A 22,349-nucleotide genomic window follows, 5' to 3' on the forward strand; every position below is an offset into this window, starting at 1 on the left:
CGGGTGGAAGGCCATCTGATTGCCATGGAGAGAGGAAGTGCTGAGCAACAGACGAGCACAAATACATCAGCTCCCATCGCAGCCGAGCAGAGACCGCTGAAGAGAGTGACATAAACAGTCATGGGAGGGAAAACACACGGGGACAGAACACTCGAGGGAACAGACCGAGGCCTTCTGGTGGCTGCGATGTTGATCATTCTCAAGTTCAGCCACGAGTGTCTAAATGCCTCTGAAAAGATTTTTCTGTTAAAAGGGACATTTTATTCCCCTTTCCATAAGCTGTTTAATTCATTTGTGGTGTCTTCTGAAAGGGTCTGTGAAAAGTCAGCTCAAAAAAGCCCACATATTTATTAAAGATTGTCAAATTTGAGTATTTTTTATGTGTCCATCCTTTACAATGTGTTGCTTGAAAGTTTATTAGGTGACACGTTAGATCTCTGTGGTTTGTTTACAGTATTTATGACCTTTTTCTGCAAATATTGACAAAAGTCCTAATTATATTGTGAAATATCTCTGATTCTTTCAAATATTTCATATATTTGTGATATTCTGATTCTCAAATAAGTTTAGGATTATGTATTTGGCCATTTAAACCGCTTAACAGTGCTCATATTATTTGATTTATAATGAGTGATAGAGATTAGAGTGGAGTGATTAGAGCTGCTGGATTTTCAACATGTCAATCCATCAACGTCTTTTGAAATACATGAAAGTAAGTGTCTGTTAAACTGGGAAATAAATAGAGTGAGCATTCTAGTAACCTAAACAGAATGTATCTGATGTGAATAAAGCACATTGTACATTTTTTGTCTAAAATACTTATTATGGGGCGACGCAGTGGCGCAGTAGGTTGGCGTTTTTGTGTGGAGTTTGCATGTTCTCCCTGCATTCGCGTGGGTTTGCTCCAGATGCTGGTACAGGTGAATTTGGTAGGCTAAATTGTCCGTAGTGTATGAGTGTGAATGAGAGTGTATGTTTCCCAGGGATGGGTTGCAGCTGGAAGGGCATCCGCTGCGTAAAACATGTGCTGGATAAGTTGGCAGTTCATTCCGCTGTGGCGACCCCGGATTAATGGAGGGACTAAGCCTGGGAGAAAATTAATGAATGAATTAATAATTATTATTGCTTCTCCACAGACATCAGGATCTATTTTACAACAAATAAATGTAATGTTTTGCTAATACTTAAGGGTATCGAAAAGTTCAAAACTTAAAATATGAATAATATTTTAATATATTTGAATACTTCATTAATAAATAAATTATTTAATAAATATTTGTTTGAAAACACTGATAAATTGTGATTCATGACAATCACCACGCAATTCTTTCTCTGGCTCAGTAACAGACATTGCGGAAAAGCAGATCGGTGTGTTCTAACACTCCAGGGACCAACCTAGACTGATCAGACCATTGTGAATGTATGCGTCAAAGCGTTAAATGCAAATGAGCTGCTGCTTGCCAGAAGAGGGAGGAGCCTTTACATGCTATTCCAGCCTGATCTCACAGGGAAACTATTTTACTTTATAACTATTTTACGTTTTGTCAGATTAGTGGCCAATTAGTACAAATTCGTAAAAGTTCAGTCATATGAAAATTTACAATTTTAAAAAAGGAGGCATGGCACACAACCCCGCCTGGATATCAGCAAATTGTACAAAATTGTAAGAATGAGATTGTACAAATTCATACGAATTAGCTACTAAATAAAAAATTTACGAATTGGCGTAATATTGTGTTGGCTCTTCTGACACTCACGAAACAACTAAATAAGTGAATCTCATGAAGCCAAAATGTCAGAAATGACAAGGCAGATAATGATGGAGAGGAAGATGTAACAATTTCTAGATGCACCAGGATGTTTCGGAATGGTTGGTGGAGAAATATAGACCTTTTTCTTGGCTGCTGCATTGAGGGCGCCATAGCGACCAACGTCTTCAGGCAGAATGCTTAGAATTTACGTTTACACCATTTACAACAGGTAACTTGCGATCAGAAAATGGGTTTCAATAGCGCTTTGAGTGGATTACGGAGTGTTTTTATGACACAAAACTTTGAAAGGTATGTGTTAAAGCCGTTATAATCTGTCAGACGTAATTCAAGCGCGAGAGAAAAACATTCTCCTAGTTCACGTGTCTGCCGTCAGAAATACTGTGTGTGTGTTCCCAACATGTCAGCTGTTAGCACAGTGGCTCTTCTATGCGCACAAACACACGCACGCACGCACGCACACACACACACACACACACACACACACACACACACACACACAATTCTTCACTGCATTATAGAGCAAACCAGATTACTGGCATGAAATTTAACAGTCATGTAAATCATACAATTTACAAAAATGACCAATAAAAGTCCATTACTGATACTCTGCTGCACTGAAAAAAGTGTTGCATGCAAAACTGTTGCAAACAATTTATTTGTGTTGAATTTAAACAAACAAATTAAATTGAGCATAGTTCAACTTAATTTGTTTGTTTAAATTCAGCCCAAAAAAATTTTTTACAACCACTTAACGTAAAAAAATTGAGTAAATCCAAGGAATCATCTTTGAATAATTTTTTTCAGTGTGGCTGTTTTTCATGTTGATTCTAATCGGCAGCCGTTTATATTTCATTTAGTTAGTTTGTGTTATGTAGTATTTACCATGGTATGTGTTTTTGTGTCATTTCAAAATGCCACTTTATTTTCACTTTGTGATACTTATTTAATCAATGTGTTAGTGGGACAATATTACTACGTGTGTGTGTAAAACATTTTGGTGAATTACATTTGTTTGGGTTGGTTATATATTTGAAATAAAGAGAAAATGTTGACTTTAGCGACTACGAGGCATCATTTAAACAGCACAAGATGCCGTCTGACAACAAGGGAAAATGCCTTACAGCAGTTGTTTTCCATCCTATAGACCAATTACCAACCTTCGTCACACATGACATCACACGGCTCCCCGGTTGCAAAAAAAGACAGGCTGCAATAGTAAAGATGTCGTGTTGTGTGGTAGGATGCCAAATTTGAGTCCAAAAATAGTCCAAAAATAGAAAAGAAAAGTCCAAAAAATTTACGCTGAAAGCATTATGTAAATAATATATATAATATGTAATCAATATATCTTATTTCTGAGACAACAACAAACTCTGTACTGCATCTGATGTCATTTCCTCGCTGTAAATGCTAGTGCTCCTGGTTTCTTTCTGCCACCACCCTGCATGCGCATCCTGAATGTTTACAAACATGGTAATTGGTCTATTAGAATTAGACCACATGTTTTTAAATAATCAGTCCAGGAGGTGGTGCTAATCGACAACAGTATTAGTTGAAAGATGTTAAAAGCTAATAAAATAGATTAAAACTATCATTTCAGAGCTGTCCAAATGTGACTGTTTATACGCATCAGCTGCCTACCAGAAGTTCTTAGCATTCTCCTTGCGCATACACGCAAATCATAATGGGTAATTTTGCATTCTAAGAAAAAGGTCTATAGGCAGTTGCTATTATGTAAAGGTGATTCAGTTCATCAACCAAATTACTGCTCTGTACTAATAGGCTGTCCAAATAAAAAGCTGTTAATACAATTATATAAGATTTACAGAAAGCATAAAAAAAGTCTGTCAAATGTTTACAGTATAAAGACTTGGCACAGCTCTCGGCCCCACCCACACTTCATGTTGCTACCAAGCCGGCCAATCACAGATCTAGTACTCCACATTGTTATGATGTGTAGTAAAAATTTTTAAAGGTGTGTATCAGGGTCCAATTAAAGGTAAGGCAAATGGTATGCGATGGCAAGCCTGACCTACTGCATATACTTAACACAGAAATATACGTATACTGGCCTTAAGTGGAATATCCAAAATGGACATTTGGAGAGACTGCTTTTGATTTAGGGGAATTATTAAAATAGAAGAGTGACTGGATTTTTATAATTATTATCTGGTCATTTAGACACACTGTGGACACAAGTCTGTGTTCAAACACCTCTTTCCATTATAGATAATTTTTAATGGACATTTGGGAGACTGACCTGCCTTGCAGATCCACTCCAGGTATCCGGTTAACTCTCTTTCGATCTGCTGTTGTCTGCGCAGCTTCAGGAACTCCTGTCTTTTCTCCACACGCTCTCGCTCCTTTGCAAACTCCCTGTGGGCACAAAAGCAAATGCAGACCCATCTATGAACACACTGTACTGCACACGGGCATCAGGGGAGACCGGCTTTATAGCACAGGCTGTGTGTAAGAGCATTCATGTGTGGTTTTAAAAATGTGAATCTTGTAATAAAGTGGTGCATCCACAATAAAAATGTCCCCGTTCATAAGACTGAATGAGAAACAAAACTGAATGAGAGAAATGCAATAGAAATCGTAAATAAAAAAATCAGGTGTGGTGTCCACAATTGCAAGAGCTGTGAAAAAAAATTAATGTTTGAGAATCAATAGAAAACAACTAAAAGGCTACAGTTTATACCTCACTTAAAGCTGAAGTGTGCAATTTGGTTTGAAATGCATTCACCTCTAGGTCAACTCAATATAGATAAGTAAGGTATTGTTATACTCTATGCTAAAAATATAAACAGCGGTAATGCATTATGGGCAGCATGTTGGAGCAGTGGGTTGCACAATCGCCTCACAGCAAGAAGGTTGCTGGTTCGAGCCTCGGCTGGGTCAGTGTGGAGTTTGCATGTTCTCTGCGTGTTCTCGTGGGTTTCCTCCGGGTGCTCCGGTTTCCCCCAGAAGTCAAAAAACATGTGCTAAATTGTCTGTGCGTGAATGAGTGCGTATGGATGTTTCCCAGTGATGTGTTGCAGCTGCAAGGGCATCCGCTGCGTAAAACATATGCTGGATAAGTTGGCGATTCATTCCACTGTGGCGACCCCAGATTAACATATTGCATATGGCATTATAAATATATACACTCACCGGCCACTTTATTAGGTACACCTGTCTAACTGCTCGTTAACACAAATTTCTAATCAGCCAATCACATGGCAGCAACTCAATGCATTTAGGCATGTAGATATGGTCAAGACAATCTGCTGCAGTTCAAACTAAGCATCAGAATGGGGAAGAAAGGTGATTTAAGTGACTTTGAACGTGGCATAGTTGTTGGTGCCAGACGGGCTAGTCTGAGTATTTCAGAAACTGTTAATCTAATGGAATTTTCATGCACAACCATCTCTATGGTTTACAGAGAATGTTCAGAAAAAGAGAAATTATCCAGTGAGTGGCAGTTCTGTGGGCGAAAATGCCTTGTTGATGCCAAAGGTCAGAGGAAAATGGTCAGACTGGTTCGAGCTGATAGAAAGGCAACAGTAACTCAAATAACCACTTGTTACACCCCAAGGAATGCAGAAGAGCATCTTTGAATGCACAACACGTCCAACCTTGAGCCGCATGGGCTACAACAGCAGAAGACCACACCGGGTGCCACTCCTGTCAGCTAAGAACAGGAAACTGAGGCTACAATTCACACAGGCTCACCAAAATTAGACAACAGATGATTGAAAAAAACATTGCCTGGTCTGATGAGTCTCAAATTCTGCTGTGACATTCAGATGGTATTTAGATGGTCAGAATTTGGCATCAACAACATGTAAGTACCTTGTTGAATCTATGCCATGTAGGATTAAGGCAGCTCTGAAAGCAAAAGAGGGTCCAACCCGGTACTAGGTGTACCTTATAAAGTATAGCTGGTATATATATATATATATATATATATATATATATATATATATATATATATATATATATATATATATATATATATATATATATATATATATATATATATAAAAGTGGAGGGTAATATATATGTTAGCCACTTTATTAGGTACACCTTGCTAGTACCAGGATGGACCCTCTTTTGCTTTCAGAACTATATATATATATTTTGTTTAACTGTCTAATGCAAAATTGTTCATTAACTACATCAAACGACATTACAGCTTCACAAGGAGATATGGTACAATCCTGTATTATCCATGACAGCATCTCTTCTCTTTCCCTTTAGTATCACTACATTTCAATCCACAGTATGAAGAAGCTGTGCAATGATACCTTGATTAGATTTTGCTCACAGGTCACAATAGTGGCATCTACAGCCAAGAGAAAGGCCATGCATTGCCTTTGAGAGGTATATTTCACCCTGACTTGGTTATTAAACGATTCCAATTCATTTTCATAAACATTACAGCTTTCCCTGCAACATGAAACACTAGGGGGGGGGGGGATGATGCAGTGTTTGTGCCCCCTTACAACCTGCCATCTGTTATCACGCCAATTAGAGGAGAGCGCGATGATGGACCACCATTACTCTTTAACAGGTGCAGAGTCTACAGAGAGGAGGTGAACAAAGCTATAAAAGCAAAGAAAAAAGGGGGAAAAATGAAAGTAGGGTGGACAGAATGTGATGGACGTAATCATCTGGGAATGGAGTTAATGCTTGACAATGCATTTTTCTAACTGTGCATACATGCACATTTTTGTTTTGTGCTAGTTTGTCCAAAAGATAGGTGTCAACATGGAATGGGCCATTATTCTAGAAACAGAGACAGAACAACTAATCTTTTTTTCAGCTAACAGCCAATCATAATTTATTCAAATATTTAAGGCTCCAGGAACTGCAGAATTTTATAACCACACTGTAAACCCAAAAAGTTAAGGTAACTCAAACCATTTGAGGAGACCAATTGCAACAAATCATTTAAGTTCAAAAACGAATCCTCATGAGTACTATGAACTTGATCCATTTGAGTAAACGGAGCAATTTGAGCACAGTAAAAACCCAATATATGGGGAAAACTCAAACCAACTGAGTACTGTAAAAAGCAATAAGTTAAGGCAACTCAAACCATTTAAGAAAACCGATTGCTACAAACCATTTCAGTTAAAAACACATTTAGGAAAAGGCAGCCTTTGTTATACCGGTTATACTGCATTCATTTATTTTCTTTTTCTTTTCAGATTAGACCCTTTATTAATCTGGGGTCGCCACAGCAGAATGAACCGCCAACTTATCCAGCATATGTTTACACAGCGGATGCCCTTCCAGCTGCAACCCATCACTGGGGAACATCCATACACTCTCATTCACACACATACACTACAGACAATTTAGCTTACCCAATTCACCTATAGCACTTGTCTTTGGACTTGTGGGGGAATCTGGAGCACATGGAGGAAATCCACGCCAACATGTGGAGAACATGCAAACTCCACACAGACATGCCAACTGACCCAGCCGAGGCTCGAACCAGTGACCCTCTTGCTGTGAGTGACACCACTGTGCCACCATGCCACTCCCATTTTTAATTTAACAAAACTATTCAATTACAAAATTTACAAATGGTCAAAATGACTGCTCCAGTAGTTCTAGTGTTAAAGCAGAAGACAATTGCTGAAAAGCTCGGTTTAAGACAGCCTAAAGTAAAGATATCTGGAAAAAAAACTTGGTGCCTCTTTCAGAAAGAAAGGTTACAGCTATGTAAATAAATCAAGAAAAACTAAAATCTGACACTGATATAACTCAGAAAAGAATATACTGTATATATTTTTCAACTTCTCTTGTCATTAAAGAATCTCATACATTCAAAAGCATCTGATTATCTGTTTATACATTGTAAAAACTAATCTATAGAATTTACCCAATAAATCTGAGGTAACAATTTGCATCGACTTTGGTTGGGTAGATTTAATCCCATATATCGAGTATAAACTATCTAAAGTAAAAAGTTATTAAATACTTGCATAAATTGGGTAAAAAATACCCTTCATTCATGTATATATTCAACAGCTACTTATCAGGTAAAAATTATCTCTTTAAATCAAAGTTTATTAATATCAGTTACTTAATAACAATTACTCATTCAGAGAAGGTAAAACGTACCTCTACAATAAAGACATTCAAATGGGTTATCAACTCAATGTTTTTATTCCAAAAAATCCTAAAACACACTCAAAATATAATGCAGTACATCAGCTTTACACAACATTTCAAGTAATACACCTGTTTTAAAACTCACTGATCTATCAAATGTTTCAATAATGGATAATAAAACATATCCTTGTTTTAGGACATCCAGATCAGAGTGGAAAAGAGAAGTGAGGTAATCAGAGCAGAGCTGGATGTCCAATCACAACAAACAATTATAAAAGAGCGGCAGATCATGTTCTGTACATTTATTTTAAAATGGCAGCACTCAGGCTGGTGTGAACATACCTTAAGGGTTTCTTCCAAAATAAATGATTAACTATATTGATATTCAAGAATAAGAAACAATAATTATGGGACAGTTCATGTTAGATTTTGTTGCTAATTTAAAATATATAATAAAAGCAATTTTATTGAGCAATTTCATGGCCAATTTAAGTACAAAAGACTTGATTTTGGATGCCCAAAATAGCTAATTGCATAAATCAATTATAAGATAAAATAAGATATTAATTTAAAAAATGGCAGTGTATTTTAGGTCGTATTGTATAATGACAGTCCTCACTGGCTTTAATTTTATGGACAAAAAAATGATTTTTTTTCAATGTATCCCATTCTAAAGAAGAAAGTAAGTCAACACGAAACAGATGAGTAAATGATGACATCATTTTCATTTTTGGGTGAACTTTAAAAGCCAGGATTTCCTCTTCTGCTCTCCTCGCTGCATTGCAGTGGCAGTGTGACGGTGACAGTGAGAGTGTGTCTATTTGTTTGTGAGTGTGTGACAGACTAACTCTGCAGCAGCCTCTCTTTCTCTCTTTATCTGAACCATAAACCCATAAATGCAAATACTCACACAACTTCACAAGGTTTACGCTTACTTCATTGTACTTCTGTCTCAGCATAAAAGCATACCTTCCAAATAACCCTGACTAGTTTGTGCATACAAAACACACACACAAAAGCAGATGCACAGAAATGTGTTCAGTTTTGTTAGAATTACATGTGAATTTGTTTTAAATTGAAGTTTCAGCCCAACAGAAACAGTTGAGAATCGCCCCATACACAACAAAACTAATCAAATCATCCACTAAAAAGCTTTTAAACATCTTTATCAATGTCTAGATGGTGCTTTTCAAATGAGAACAGACAGTTAATAAAATGTGCACTTTAATGTAACATTACGCTGGTGTATTTGAATAATATAGCTGTACCATGACATCTGTATTTCATCAATATAGATGAATCTCACTCACTTTCCTTTGGCTTATTCCCTCATTTAATCAGGGGTCTCTACAGTGGAATTAACCACCAATTACTCTGGCATTTGTTCTTACCAGCAGGTGCCCTTCCTGTCACAACTTAGTCTCAGAGCCAAGCACCGCCAAGACCTGTGGCTAAACGTCTGATGAATATAGCAGACTTTTCTGGAAACACTTCAGCAGATCCTTCTGATTTAAATATACAGGTTTTCCAGAAGTCAAATGTGCAGCAATCTTAACATCTGTTACATGATAAGATTTACATCTATGTAAATCTTGTTACATCTATGACGGTGGATGTTAATAGACATTTAATAAATGCAGGATTCTTAAAACTATACAAGAGACTTGTCATAATATTTTTATGAGATGTCAGTTATTCCTGAGGCAGTTAAATAGAATCTAAAAGAGATTCGTATGCTGACTGGATATGGACCGCTTGTCATAATTTTTACAATTCCCCTAAAGATTAAGATTTCAAAGTTTAGACACTTTGGCCCAATCCCAATTCTATTTTTGTACCCCTACCCCTTACCCTTCCCTCTGGCCTTTGAATCAGAGTGGGAAGTGTAAGGGCTTCAAATTTTACCGGTAAGAAATGGGACCTCACTACAGCACCTGCACACGTCATCGTATGTCATCGCAATCTCTTGCTTCGTATGAGATCGACGATGGCGACTGCTGTAGTTATTCCAGTTGTGCTATTTTTTGGTATTTATCTTCAGGAAATCACTGAAGGCAATGCTATCATGTTATTATCATAATAATATAATGTGGCAATAAAATTGTAAGTGTACTGTGCATTTACACCCTGGCCATATTCATCTTTGTAAACACACAAAAACAACATTAACATTATACCAGACACTGTAAAAAGTTAATTACCAGCCACTAGACTTTTCTGACAGGGTGTTCGTGTGTCAAATGTGAAAGCATGTAGTGGGATTACTATACAGAAGTTATTATTAGGGATTATAGATAGCGAAAGTAAGCAGTTTTTAGTTTAGCGGTTTTTTTTAAATGCATGATGGTAAAACACGAAAGCCATTATGAATGTATTAAACCATATGCTTGTTTGTTACAAGAATTCATAATAATGACAAAAAAATACTAATTTGTGCATCTTCTGACCTCCATGTGCAGCTATGCTGCTGTTGTGGCTGGTGTATTCTAGGAAAAATTTTCTTACCACTTGGTTTCGAGTGTGGTCGTGAAATCTCAGTTTCAAGGGGTATCTAGCCCTTCCCCTTAGCCCTACGCCTTCAAGCTAAAGAGAATTGGGACACCCCTACCCCTTCACGTGAATGCGCAAAACTAGGGGTAGGGGTATGGGAAAGGGCTAAGGGGTAGAATTGGGATTGGGCCTTTACATCATCTGCGTTTGTGGGCAAAAATGAAAGAAGAGATGCTAATACAGCAGTTGGATATTTAGTCTCGTGTTCAGTTCTGCTTGCTGAAATTAAAGAATAGCAAGATTTCTCTAAACAGATGTGTCATTTTGAAATGGCTGTCTGCGAAGTGCACATCTCTGTAAATGGTAATAGCATGGTCAAATTTCTGGCTGTTTTAGTAAAATGTCTGCAGAGATATACATAAATGAGTGATTTACTTCCTGCACACCCATCTGTTATTGTGAGGATATATTTGTGATGATCAGTCATTAATTCGACTAAAAGCTTAATTGTTAAAAGCGTGCAATATTCACTAAATAAATACAAGTTTATTGGCAGTGGCAGTGAAAAATCCTTCAAATACTCTGTGGTTTCGGTCATAAAGATATGAGTGGGACATTGTTCAAATTGCTAAAAAAAAAGTGTCTTTTACGTGTGGATTCTCACAAATAGCCTCCAACACAATAAAATGCTTTTATAGAACCAAGAAAATTCAAGTGGTACAGAGTCGCTTTGACAGAGCTGAGCTCCAGCAAGGGGGAGCTTGAGCTATACTTCTGGGGTTAGGGGTGGGGTAGGTGTACGCATTAAAACAGCTTATAGGAGGAGGAGCTAGAGCTCAAGCTCCTCCTCAGACAGTTTACCAAGGATCTTCTGCTGGACTTCATCTCACTATAAATGTCAAATGTGATATTTCAATTATCTTGGGTCTATCTAATGGTCTTTTGAATCTATTACTTATTCTCAGGTAAGGCTTTTGGCTGAGCGCAAAGTTAAGTTAATTTATTTAACCATGTACACTGATTCTGCACATTTAACTGATTGCTTACTTACTATGTTGTATAAACTTATTGTATGTTATACTTTTATATTGACCATTATTGAATAATAAAACTGATATTCAGCAAAAGAGACAATGTGTGTTTCATATTTTTCGAAGAAAATAAAAGGAAGCAGTTATGTTATAGGCTACGTTTTGTTATAAATATGCATCCAGTGAAGATGATGGTCATATAAATATGTAGCTACACGATGCCTCAACATTTATATTGTCTGTTAAGTTAATATTAAAAAAAAATTAATATAGGCAGCTCCTTATATCATGTTTTCATTTTATTGTTAAGAAAGTAAAGCGTAGTCAGGGTGATGTGAATGACGTTATAAAGTACACAGTTTTTACCAGACATGTCCTCGGCCATTTTTTTTTTTATATCAATCTTGAGAAGTCTGAACTTAAGGAAAGGGTGCAAGACTGAACTTTGTGTACTTAATATTGAGAAAAAAGCCTCAATCAGATAGAGCAATGTCGGCAACCACACCTCCATTTTCAGATGTCTCCACTTTCCCCATCCACAATGATAAGGAGCGGCAGTGTTTTAAAACCAAAATGGCCTCTTCAGCATTTTCAAAAAGCTCAATTTTTGGCGCTTAAAAACTCTGGGGTAGTGTAGACGCATGACGCAAGGTGTAACCGTAGCAAAACTTATGCATTTTAAAACTAAAACGTATTAGTGTAAATGGGGCCTAAAAGTGCTGTACAGTATACAGTCAGGGTCAAAAAGCCATTGTGAGGAGAGAGTGATCAAGATGCTCTGATTTGGCTTCATGCTGGACCCCTGCTGCCCAATGACCCACCGAGAGGATGACACGTCTGCCCACCTCTCCTCTAACCCCAAACAGGGGGAGTCCTCTCGTCTCCCCACGAGGCCTCAAAATGGCCCTCTGCTTTGAAGGTTGTATGGTCAGACAGGTGAACTATCCTTCCGGCCCCTGCAAATATACACACAACCATGGCAACCAGTGCATCACACTGACCCAAATAAACAACAAAGCTGCCCACGGGATGTAATATATGCTGTGACGCCACAATATGTTCACTCTAAAAGTATATTATTATCATTATTATTATTAATGTAGCACATATAAATGTTAATGTTAATGAATTGTTAAAGTGCTTTCCATAAAATGTTAAATAAATAGATAAGAAAGATATGTTAAATATACAACAAAAGATATAAAATAAACATCAAAAAATAAGGGGGAAAACAAAAATTTCTGGAGAATTTGCATTCAAAATGTCAGCTGGGAGAGAATTCCACAGTTTTGGAGCATAGTGAGAAAATGTCTCGTCACCCCTTGATCAGAGACGAGTTTTAGGAACAACTAAAAGACCACACTGAGAAGATTGTACATTTCTGCTAGGGGTGTTTAACGATCAATTAGATACTACACTTTTTAAAAATCTGTACAATTTTTATAATAAAAATTGTTAAAAATATTGTAAGAACATAAAAGAAATATATACATTTAAAACAAATATATACATTTTACAGTAGATAAATGTATTTCATACCTTTTTGGTCATACACCAATGTTTTGAAGTACTAACATCTACAAAACATAACTTTGTAACACAGAAAAACACACAACCATAAACATGTACGGATAATTAGTCATATAATGAACCAATCCTCATCCCACAAGCTGAGAAACATACAACACATAGAACGTGATTACTACTACTAAACACCCTCATGGTAACACATACAAAAGTAAATTATTTATTACTTTTCAACATTAGATGTAACATAAAACTATGATGTGAATAAAACTCAAGAAAAAAAAATAATGTAAACAAAACTGCATAAAAATTGAAGTGAAGTCATGCAGGGAATTCTGGGAAAGTGCGCCATTCGCGGTCAGCTACCAAGCAAACGAGTCACGCTGGAAAAGCTGTCCATACAGGGGTAAGCAGTCAGTCCTACCATTACATTTTTTACTGTTGAAATCATGGAAAGTTTTACAGAGTACAAAGCAAGATGCAAAGGTATAAAGTCTATATTTTAAATAGCATTTTGATAATTACACAACAATTTCTAATGCAAGAGTGCACAAATATATATTAATTTAAAAAAGAACAAAGACTTTTACAAACATGTAGCAGCACAACCAGGGTCAGATTAACCAATGGGCATTATGGGCACAGACCCAGGGGCTCGTGCGATTTTAGGGCCCCTTCGAGGGGGGAGGGAAATGCCGATTTTGTAGTGTCTATTTGGGCTAAGTGCAAATAGCGCACCTCAATGGAATAAGCTAGTTGAGTGATTCCCGCCCATCACCGTTTGATTGACAGAGACAACATAACTAAAGAGCGCAACTAACAGCAGTGTGAGTGGCGTAGCTTGTAAAGCGCATGGCAGCATGTTTTGACGCGGTCGATCATGAACCCGGTTTGAATCCAGCGTCTGATGAACAGGTTCTTTTTCCCCACTACATATCAGATTTTGCCTACTCTTCATCATGAGGAAGACAAGTAGGAATCATTAATAAGTGTGTGTATTATGGAGGATTCAGATTCATAGAACTGGATTGGAGAGGTGTTATATCCAAATCATATGCATTATAAGTTTATAGAAGATATACATTAAAAAATATATTTTTTTCAAAGTATGCTTTAAATGCTTTAAAAATATATTTTTGTTTCCCAGAGATGGATTGCAGCTGGAAGGCCATCCGCTGCGTAAAACAAATGCTGGCTAAGTTGGCGGTTCATGTGGCGAACCCGGATTAATAAAGGGACTAAGCCGAAAAGAAAATGAATGAATAAATGAATGTTAAACAGAGCAAGGACATTTTCACAGTGTGTCTGATAATATTTTTTTCTTCTGGAGAAAGTCTTGTTTGTTTTATTTCAGCTAGAATAAAAGCAGTTTTCATTTTTTTTAAACCATTTTAAGATCAGAATTATTAGCCCCTTTAAAGCAATATTTTTTTTCAATAGTCTACAAAACAAACCATAATTATACAATAACTTGCCTAATTACCCTAACCTGCCTAGTTAACCTAATTAACCTAGTTAAGCCTTTAAATGTCACTTTAAGCTGTATAGAAGTGTCTTGAAAAATATCTAGTAAACTATTATTTTCTGTCCTCATGGAAAAGATAAAATAAATCAGTTATTAGAAATGAGTTATTACAACTTTTATTTTTGGAAATTTGTTGAAGGAATCTTCTCTCCATTAAACAGAAATTGTGGAAAAAAATAAACAGGAGGGCTAATAATTCTGACTTCAACTGTATATGTACTGTATATCATTTATTTAAAAAATGCGGGCAATACATTATAGTAATGTATTTTATTTAATTTTATTTTAAAATGTATTTTATTTAAAAATATATAATATTAATCTTATTTTTTAATTCAACTATAGGGGTGCGGCCAGGTAGAGGGCCTACAAGACATTGTGGCCAGGGGCCTCTGAATTCTTAATCCGGGCCTGAGCACAACCGTTAATAAAAATGAGAAATATTTCTTCAACACATAAGCATGCTAGAATGGTTTCTAAAGGACTGTCACACTGGTGAGAGAAACAGACTAAAAAATAATAATGCTTATTTTTGGGCAAAAAAAAAAAGCATTCTTTGAGAGAATAAAAGAAAACAATGACCTTCCTGACCAAATACTTCTGAAACGCATTGTAGTTTATAATTGTTATGATCACCAGCAATCTAACAGCTGCAGATCATTGGAAAGCACACACCTTCACCTGGACTACAATTCTGTCACTTAACGAACTACAAATTCCATCATGCACTTCGTACACACCGGTTCCTGTTTTACTTTGATTACACGCTCACTCACACAGCCGGAGGATCATTATGGACTGATTACATGGAGTTTAAATACAGTGCACACACACACACACACAAATCTTTGCAGAGTCTTGTTCATGTTTGTAAACATTTTGACGCGTTTTCTTTGCCTTGCCATGTTAGACCCTTGCTTTTTTGCTTTGTTTATTTATGTTGTCTGCTGCCTGCCTTTTGACCATCCACCTGTTGTATGACTACGACTCTGGATTTGCCTGTATACATCTGTTTGCCCCTGTGTTGACCATTGCTTGTCTGACCATTCTATCTTGTAATAAACTGCACATGGGTCTCAACTTTATGATGAAATAATATTACTGTCCAGGCATTTTTTGTCATTTTAAAAACACTAAATTTACACTGCAGGAACTTTTTAAAAATTACAGTAAAAAAAACAGACCATGACCAACCTGATGTCAAAAATTTGCAAAGTTTAATTCTAAAGTTTTTTTTTTTTTTTTTTTATTATTATTGACACTCTAGTAGAAGGAAGCTATATTTTGTCTATATGGTGCAAAAACAGATTAGAAAAAATACTACTTCTGCTATTCTCATTTTAATTTATCTTTTAAATTCATATTTTTAATAGCAAGCTTTACAATATTATATTTGTGCATATACATCTGATTAGTCAGTACTGAAGCCAAATCTGGAGCTTATCTAACAAAATAACTTACGTCAACGGTCCAAAAACTAGAACACCCAAAAAAAAAGCAAAAAAATTTAAAGATTCTGTTGAAATTTTGTAGGTTGTAATTTTATTTTCAACATTTAGCTTGAATTTAATTGTATTATCTTTCAATTTCTAAATATGTTTGGTGACTAAAATATTATTTTAATAAATATATCTGTTTAATAAATCTGGTTTAAATGCACCAAAATACATTGCCTATATTCACTGAGAAATGGATCAAAATATATATTTTCAAAATGGGGTGTACTCAATTATGCTGAGAACTATACATATTATTACTTAATTAATATTTTAATTTAAACCAACTATTCAATAAAGGCTTACTTCGTCAAACTGTATAGATATTTTTAATCAAAAATCAAAAGTTAAAAAAGGAGATATAAAGATCGTAAAATGATTAAGTGAAATAACTCAATGTGGAGAATTTGTCAAAAATCTTTCCCTTTTCAATCTCCTCTTATACAATTGCTTTTAAAGCAAAAGGGGAAGGACATGGCAAAAGAAGACTGTGCCATGTCTTTATGAAACACTTTATTTTAGCCTAATTAGATCTGCTCCTGGGCTTCCATCATCCTTCGCAGCCCATGGTGTGTAGACATTTCACACTTCAGGAGTTTGTAAAAAGCCTTTAGAAGTGTGATAATTTGGGGGCTGTGCAGCTCTCTTGAATGCACAGTACTCTTGAACCATGAGGACAGATACACTGTTAGAGAACTTAAAGCAGATAGAGTCTCTGTACAAAATTTTCTGTCACTTCCATACACACCGACCTTGAACGTGCTGTGTACATGAACATCTACATGGCAGTAGTAACCGTTAAAAAAAAAACTTTTATGCAAATCCTCTCAAGATGGGTGTCTCTGAGGGCCTGTTTCACCTTTACAGCTAAAAACAGCTTTAAATGAATAAATTTCACACTGCAAGAGTGGAGAATGATAATATTACTTGAAGGACGATGAGAGAGCATGAAAATTAAGAGAGAAAGACAGAGCGAGATATGAAGGAGGGTTGAGGATAGAGGAAAACAGAAGCAAATTCATCAGCATTTAAAGCAGAAAGCCTTACTCACATAGATTGACTATTTACAGAAGCGACAGATAAACTCTTATTAGATTTTTCTCCTTTGAAAAATATCCTATATCAATCTCAAGTGTCTTCACAAGAATCTCAAAAACATATCAATAAATTCTCAAAAAAAAAAAAAGTGAGCAATCAGATCTGTGATTATTTCACACTGAAATAATACAAACTCCAGCACTTAGGCCTGGGACGCTATAAGCTTATTTATTTATTTATTTATTGCTTAAAGTTTAGGAACTATATTATTAGTGTTCTTGGTGGTGTAATCCGTTGTGTGTTCCGAACTTCCATATTTCGCTGTGGGCCAACATTATGTGCATGCTCTATAACAAAACGTTGTACTCGAGTCCATTTCCAGTATTTTTGGAATGCAGGCCTTAAAAAAACGTGCTCACATCGCCTCCATCTTTCTGTTTTGGCAAATCTACTAGCCTCAGGTTGTTCCGTCTCTTTGTTTTCCATGTCGTCAACCTTGTCCATCAATTTCTTAACTTGCGATTCTACAAAATTTGCACAGCATTAAGTTGAACGATTTCATCTTCCGCTCCAGAAATGCGTTCCTCTGCCTCCTTTACGCGTTCTTTTATCTCTTTGATTGCTGACATAACGCGTCAATTTTATTTGCAACTTGTTTGTCTATTTCTTTAATGGCTTGTGCTAGGCCCACACGGAATCTGCACGTGCAGAATTCCACAGATTTTCCACAGATTTTTAGCCTATGCTTAATTCTGTTTATTTACTTGAGTGAATGTGTGTAAATCTATATTTATTCAGTTTTTAAATTAATTACAGTAATATTATTGACTAATATGAAAATGTTCATCTGATTTATGTACAATGCAGTTTGTATATTTTCTGTCTTTTAGTAGATATATTTTATGAGAGACTTGCTTTGTTTACCAAATAAAGTGAATCTAATTGGATTTGCATTTTAAACATTAAATAAAAGTTAAAAAGATATCATTTTAATTAAGGTTTTAGTTATGATATTCCCAAAATAATTCCGCAGAAGTCCGCAGATTTCAACTAAAATTCTCAGCAGAAATATCAAAAAACGTCCGCAGATTTCGTCTGGCCCTACTTGTAATACATCTGCGTTGCTGGGGTTCGTCTCAGTTATTTTCGTGGGTTCACTGTCGACATCCTCCTCTGCCTCTTTTACTTTGTCTGTGTTATCAGAATCCGGCGACATTCTTGAGCCTCGTTATACACCTTTTCTGGTGTTGTGTTCTTCTTTTTCGGTGCCATTTCAGTTGTTAAACCTTTATGTGTTCAATAGCCAAGAATGTATCAAAGATTTAAGCCAGTTTAAAGAATTTATATAAAAAATTATAGGAGGGTCATTATCTCACGTCTTCTCACTACCACTCCATAACCAGATGTCATTATTTATTTATTTATTTATTTATTTATTTATTTATTTATTTATTTATTTATTTATTTATTTATTTATTTATTTATTTAAGTGATATTATCATGATACCAATGTGAAGAATAAATATATATATATAGCATTTTATTGATTTACTTTTCTAAAAATAAATCATGGGGGAAAGTTTATTTACACAAAACTCTGTAATCTTTCTCATTATCATTTCAAGAGCATCACAGAGCTACTAGGCTTCAAAATTCTATTTGCATTAGATATCGTATTTTTCATTTGGTTTTATTCAGAATATCATCAAATGTGAATTTGTGGTTATTTTTGCAAAACCTAGCAGTTAGGAAGAAGAGATTATTGATTAGTGTGATTCAAATATCTAAACAATACCTACAACGTGACATTCATCTGAAAGCACAGAAAGTGAAAGTAATCAAGAAGAAATGTTATAGTTTAGTTTATAGTTTACAAAACTAAAAAATGGAAATCGGGAAAGACTGCATATACTGTACATAAAATCGATGTGATCTTATAAATTGGAAAATAAAACAGCACATATCGCAATAACAAAAATATGTCAGGCACAGGAGGTTTGAAGCCTTCAGGTGTGTGTTAACACAATGACCATTCAAGAGGTAAAGTTTAAACAAAATTGTGTCATGCAACAAGACAATGATCCCAAGCACACCAGCAGATCTACAACAGCTGAACTAAAAAAAAATAAGAGTGTTGCAATAGTCAATAGGCAATAGGCAATAGGCAAACTAGTCAAAGTCCAGACTTCATCCAATGCTGTGGCAAGAACTTTGCAAAAAAAAAAAAAAAAAAAAACTCCAAAGCTTCACCAGAATAATCTGAGAGTCTGATTATTACCAGAAACATGCACAGATAGGGCTCAATCTGTGCAGTGCACATGCCTTTTTTCTCTTGGATAAAAAGTACCCTTCAAAAAAAGTACTAAAGTGCCCCCTAGGACCCCCACCACCACTCTTCAGTTTGCGATCTTCTCTACCCTACCCCCTCTGAGATATATATCCAGCTGCAGACCCACAGAACGTTTCAGGCACACACAATCTAGCACACACAATCTAGGCAAACCATATATGGTAACTAACTAACTCCTTAGGAGCATTATCGCCACCTATTGAATTTCACAAATATGGTTTCCTATTTCAGTCATTATAGTATTATTATGTCGTAACGATCATTTTAACATCTCTGCAGTTTCTGAACTCAAATTATGTAAATAAACATAATACGTTAAAACACTTATGACTTTATTCATGTGTCCACATACACAAAGAAAACATAATCGACCGTCTAATAGTCAGATTAAGTGTAATAAACTAATTCAGGATCTTAATATTATGATACTTGGTTAAAATCGCTTTGTAAATAAAAAGCAAACAATAATGTGTCACATTAAAATGAGTTACTATAGTTAATTTTTTAAACAATATATTATATAGTTTACATATTTATATATTATTTTATCTTAACTGATTATCTGATTATAAACTACTATCTTTTACTAAACTGTTACATATATCATTTTTATTATTATTTTAATTAATTATTAACAGTTAATTTGTTTGTAATGCTAAATTTGTTGCAACTATAATAACAACAAATTACCAGTACTTTATGGTTTAAAAACAATATTTTGCTTACTATAAATTACTGTAGTATTTAATATGGAAAATCATACTAAATACTATTAAATCGGTTGAGTAAAATATTAATATAGTGTTATACATTTATTACATGTAAAAAGATTTTTATTACATACATAGATGTATTATTGCCTATATTAACTTGCATATTATGCATATGGATACTAGTTTTTTATTTTAGTTTTATTTAACAGAATTTACAGAATTTTTTAATAAAACATATCGTATACAGAACCACAATGAAATCGAAACCGTGACCTAAAACAGAAAACCAATTGAAACCATGAGAAGTCTGTATTGATATGCCAAAAACAGACATCTTAAATTTTGTGAGTCCTAAATTTGTCACCCATGGATGGCATTTATATCTTGGCTTTTTTGTTGTTAAATAAATAATGACACAGTGTGACTTTGAATTACATTGTGTATGAATGTGCTTTATAAATAGACTTGCCTTGCCGTGATATGCCACGTCACATTGTTTATCTGATGTTTTATCTTCCAAAATTTAAGACCTGCCAAGGACCATATAGTTGTTGTGGCTGTTGTTTCTGTATTATTTCCTGATGTGAAAAAAACATGTGATTCAATAGGGTGTCCTAACTTAATCACATCCACTGAAGTGTCAAAATGTGCTGTGACTCCTATGAAAACAGCAGATTCAGTAAAAATCACAAAAAGTGATAATTTAGCTCACAAATTTTCACCATATGTCTGCCGCCAGAGATAAAGCATGAATACAAAACTCTCCCACTGCCAGCTCTGCTGTCATTTTCTGATTACTGTACTCCACAGAGACAAACACCAGCACCAGCACTCCAGAATGAGCCTCTGTCAACTAAAGCCTTAAAAGCAGAGACGTCAAAGCATGTTAGAGATCCTCTGAAGAAGTAACAACAAGTGCTTAATGCCACACGACAGCAACACAGACATGATAAGCCATTCAGTGAAATAGTGAACATTAGATTGAGAACTTCCAGGAAATCATAAACTCAAATCCCACCAGCCGCTATATAGATCACCACAAAACATTCATCCACAGACCTTCCATTAAACTAGTGTTTGTGTTAGCGAGAGAGGGAGATCATGAGGGAAAAATAAAGATGCTTTAGTGTAAGTGTTTGCTTTTTGTTTTGTACAGAGCGTATGTGGATCTGTTGGCTCGATCACGATCGATGGAGGAAAAACTTAATTGTGACCAACACTGCATTGGAAAAATAAAGCTGCCTAATCAAATTGGTCTGCTCTACTGCACTTAACATTGCTTTTACTCTGGATTTGCGCAAGCTGTAGGTGAACTGATTCCAACTTGCTGAACAGGAATCATTTTATGGGGCCTTCAATTGTTTAGGAAAGGCCATCTATTTCAGAAGGACCCAGCAAATGCAAGTGCTGTTTGTTTGCATGTAATTTAAACTGAAATGGCTAAAGCTTTGTAATGGCTCCAAATCATTTAAATGCATGCTTGTGGACAACAAAGAGCGTGAAATCCAAAAGTAGATCATTAATTTAAGTGCATTACATGAGGTTCTGAGACAAGAGTAGAGTCCTCATGTAATGGATTCCTTTCAAAACCAAGAATTGAAATTTGAATTGAATTAACGAAGTGCAAATGACAGGAAAACAGACTGTTAACAGACTGTTAACTACAGAATAATTACAATGCAAAGAAATTCAGGATAATTAGTTCAAAATAATGATATATAATAATCTTGTTAACTTTTAGTCTCACTAAAAAATATTACTTAATTATGTTTATTGTAAATTATTTTGGCTTGAGAAAACTTTTGGTATTACTTTATTTTGATGGTCCCTTTAAAGCATTGTTGAATTTAGGTAACATTGCATCTACACGCCAACTAATTCTCATTAGATTATGGGTGTTTTCAAACCTGCCTTATTTAGTTCGGTTGAATCGCACTAGAGTTTGTTTACCCTCTTGATGCAGTCCGTTTGGGCAAGTGTGAATGTAGCATTCACATTCTAATGCGCACCAAAAAGCCTCTTCTTTGAAGAGGTGGTCTCGGTACGCATTCAAACGAACCCTGGAGCAGTTCGTTTTTGGTGAGAACATGATCCGAACTAAAACAGACCCAATCACAAAAACTACTGCGCCTTTTTGGACTTATTCAGCTGCCATAGTCCGATGCGCTGTCCTATCTTATGGGGTGTGGAGGAAAAATATTTGTTGACAGCGCTTTACCAACAGTTTTAAACACAAAGAGAGAGGGAAAAACATTACCTAATGGATCGTTGGACTATTTCCGAAAGATGAACATGTCG

At 35.5% G+C, this 22,349-nt stretch overlaps 1 protein-coding gene across 1 annotated transcript in view; it reads right to left on the reverse strand.

The window, feature by feature from the left end:
- Positions 1–22,349, reverse strand: part of cacna1ba (calcium channel, voltage-dependent, N type, alpha 1B subunit, a) — a 206,702-nt gene that overhangs the window by 84,403 nt on the left and 99,950 nt on the right. Inside the window, exon 8 of the mRNA XM_056457880.1 lies at positions 4,033–4,148. Within this exon, the coding sequence (XP_056313855.1) occupies positions 4,033–4,148 (116 nt within the window). The remainder of the gene's footprint in view (positions 1–4,032; positions 4,149–22,349) is intronic.

This window comes from Danio aesculapii, chromosome 5 (genome assembly GCF_903798145.1).
Source record: "Danio aesculapii chromosome 5, fDanAes4.1, whole genome shotgun sequence".
In the NCBI taxonomy this organism is placed as follows: Eukaryota; Metazoa; Chordata; class Actinopteri; order Cypriniformes; family Danionidae; genus Danio; species Danio aesculapii.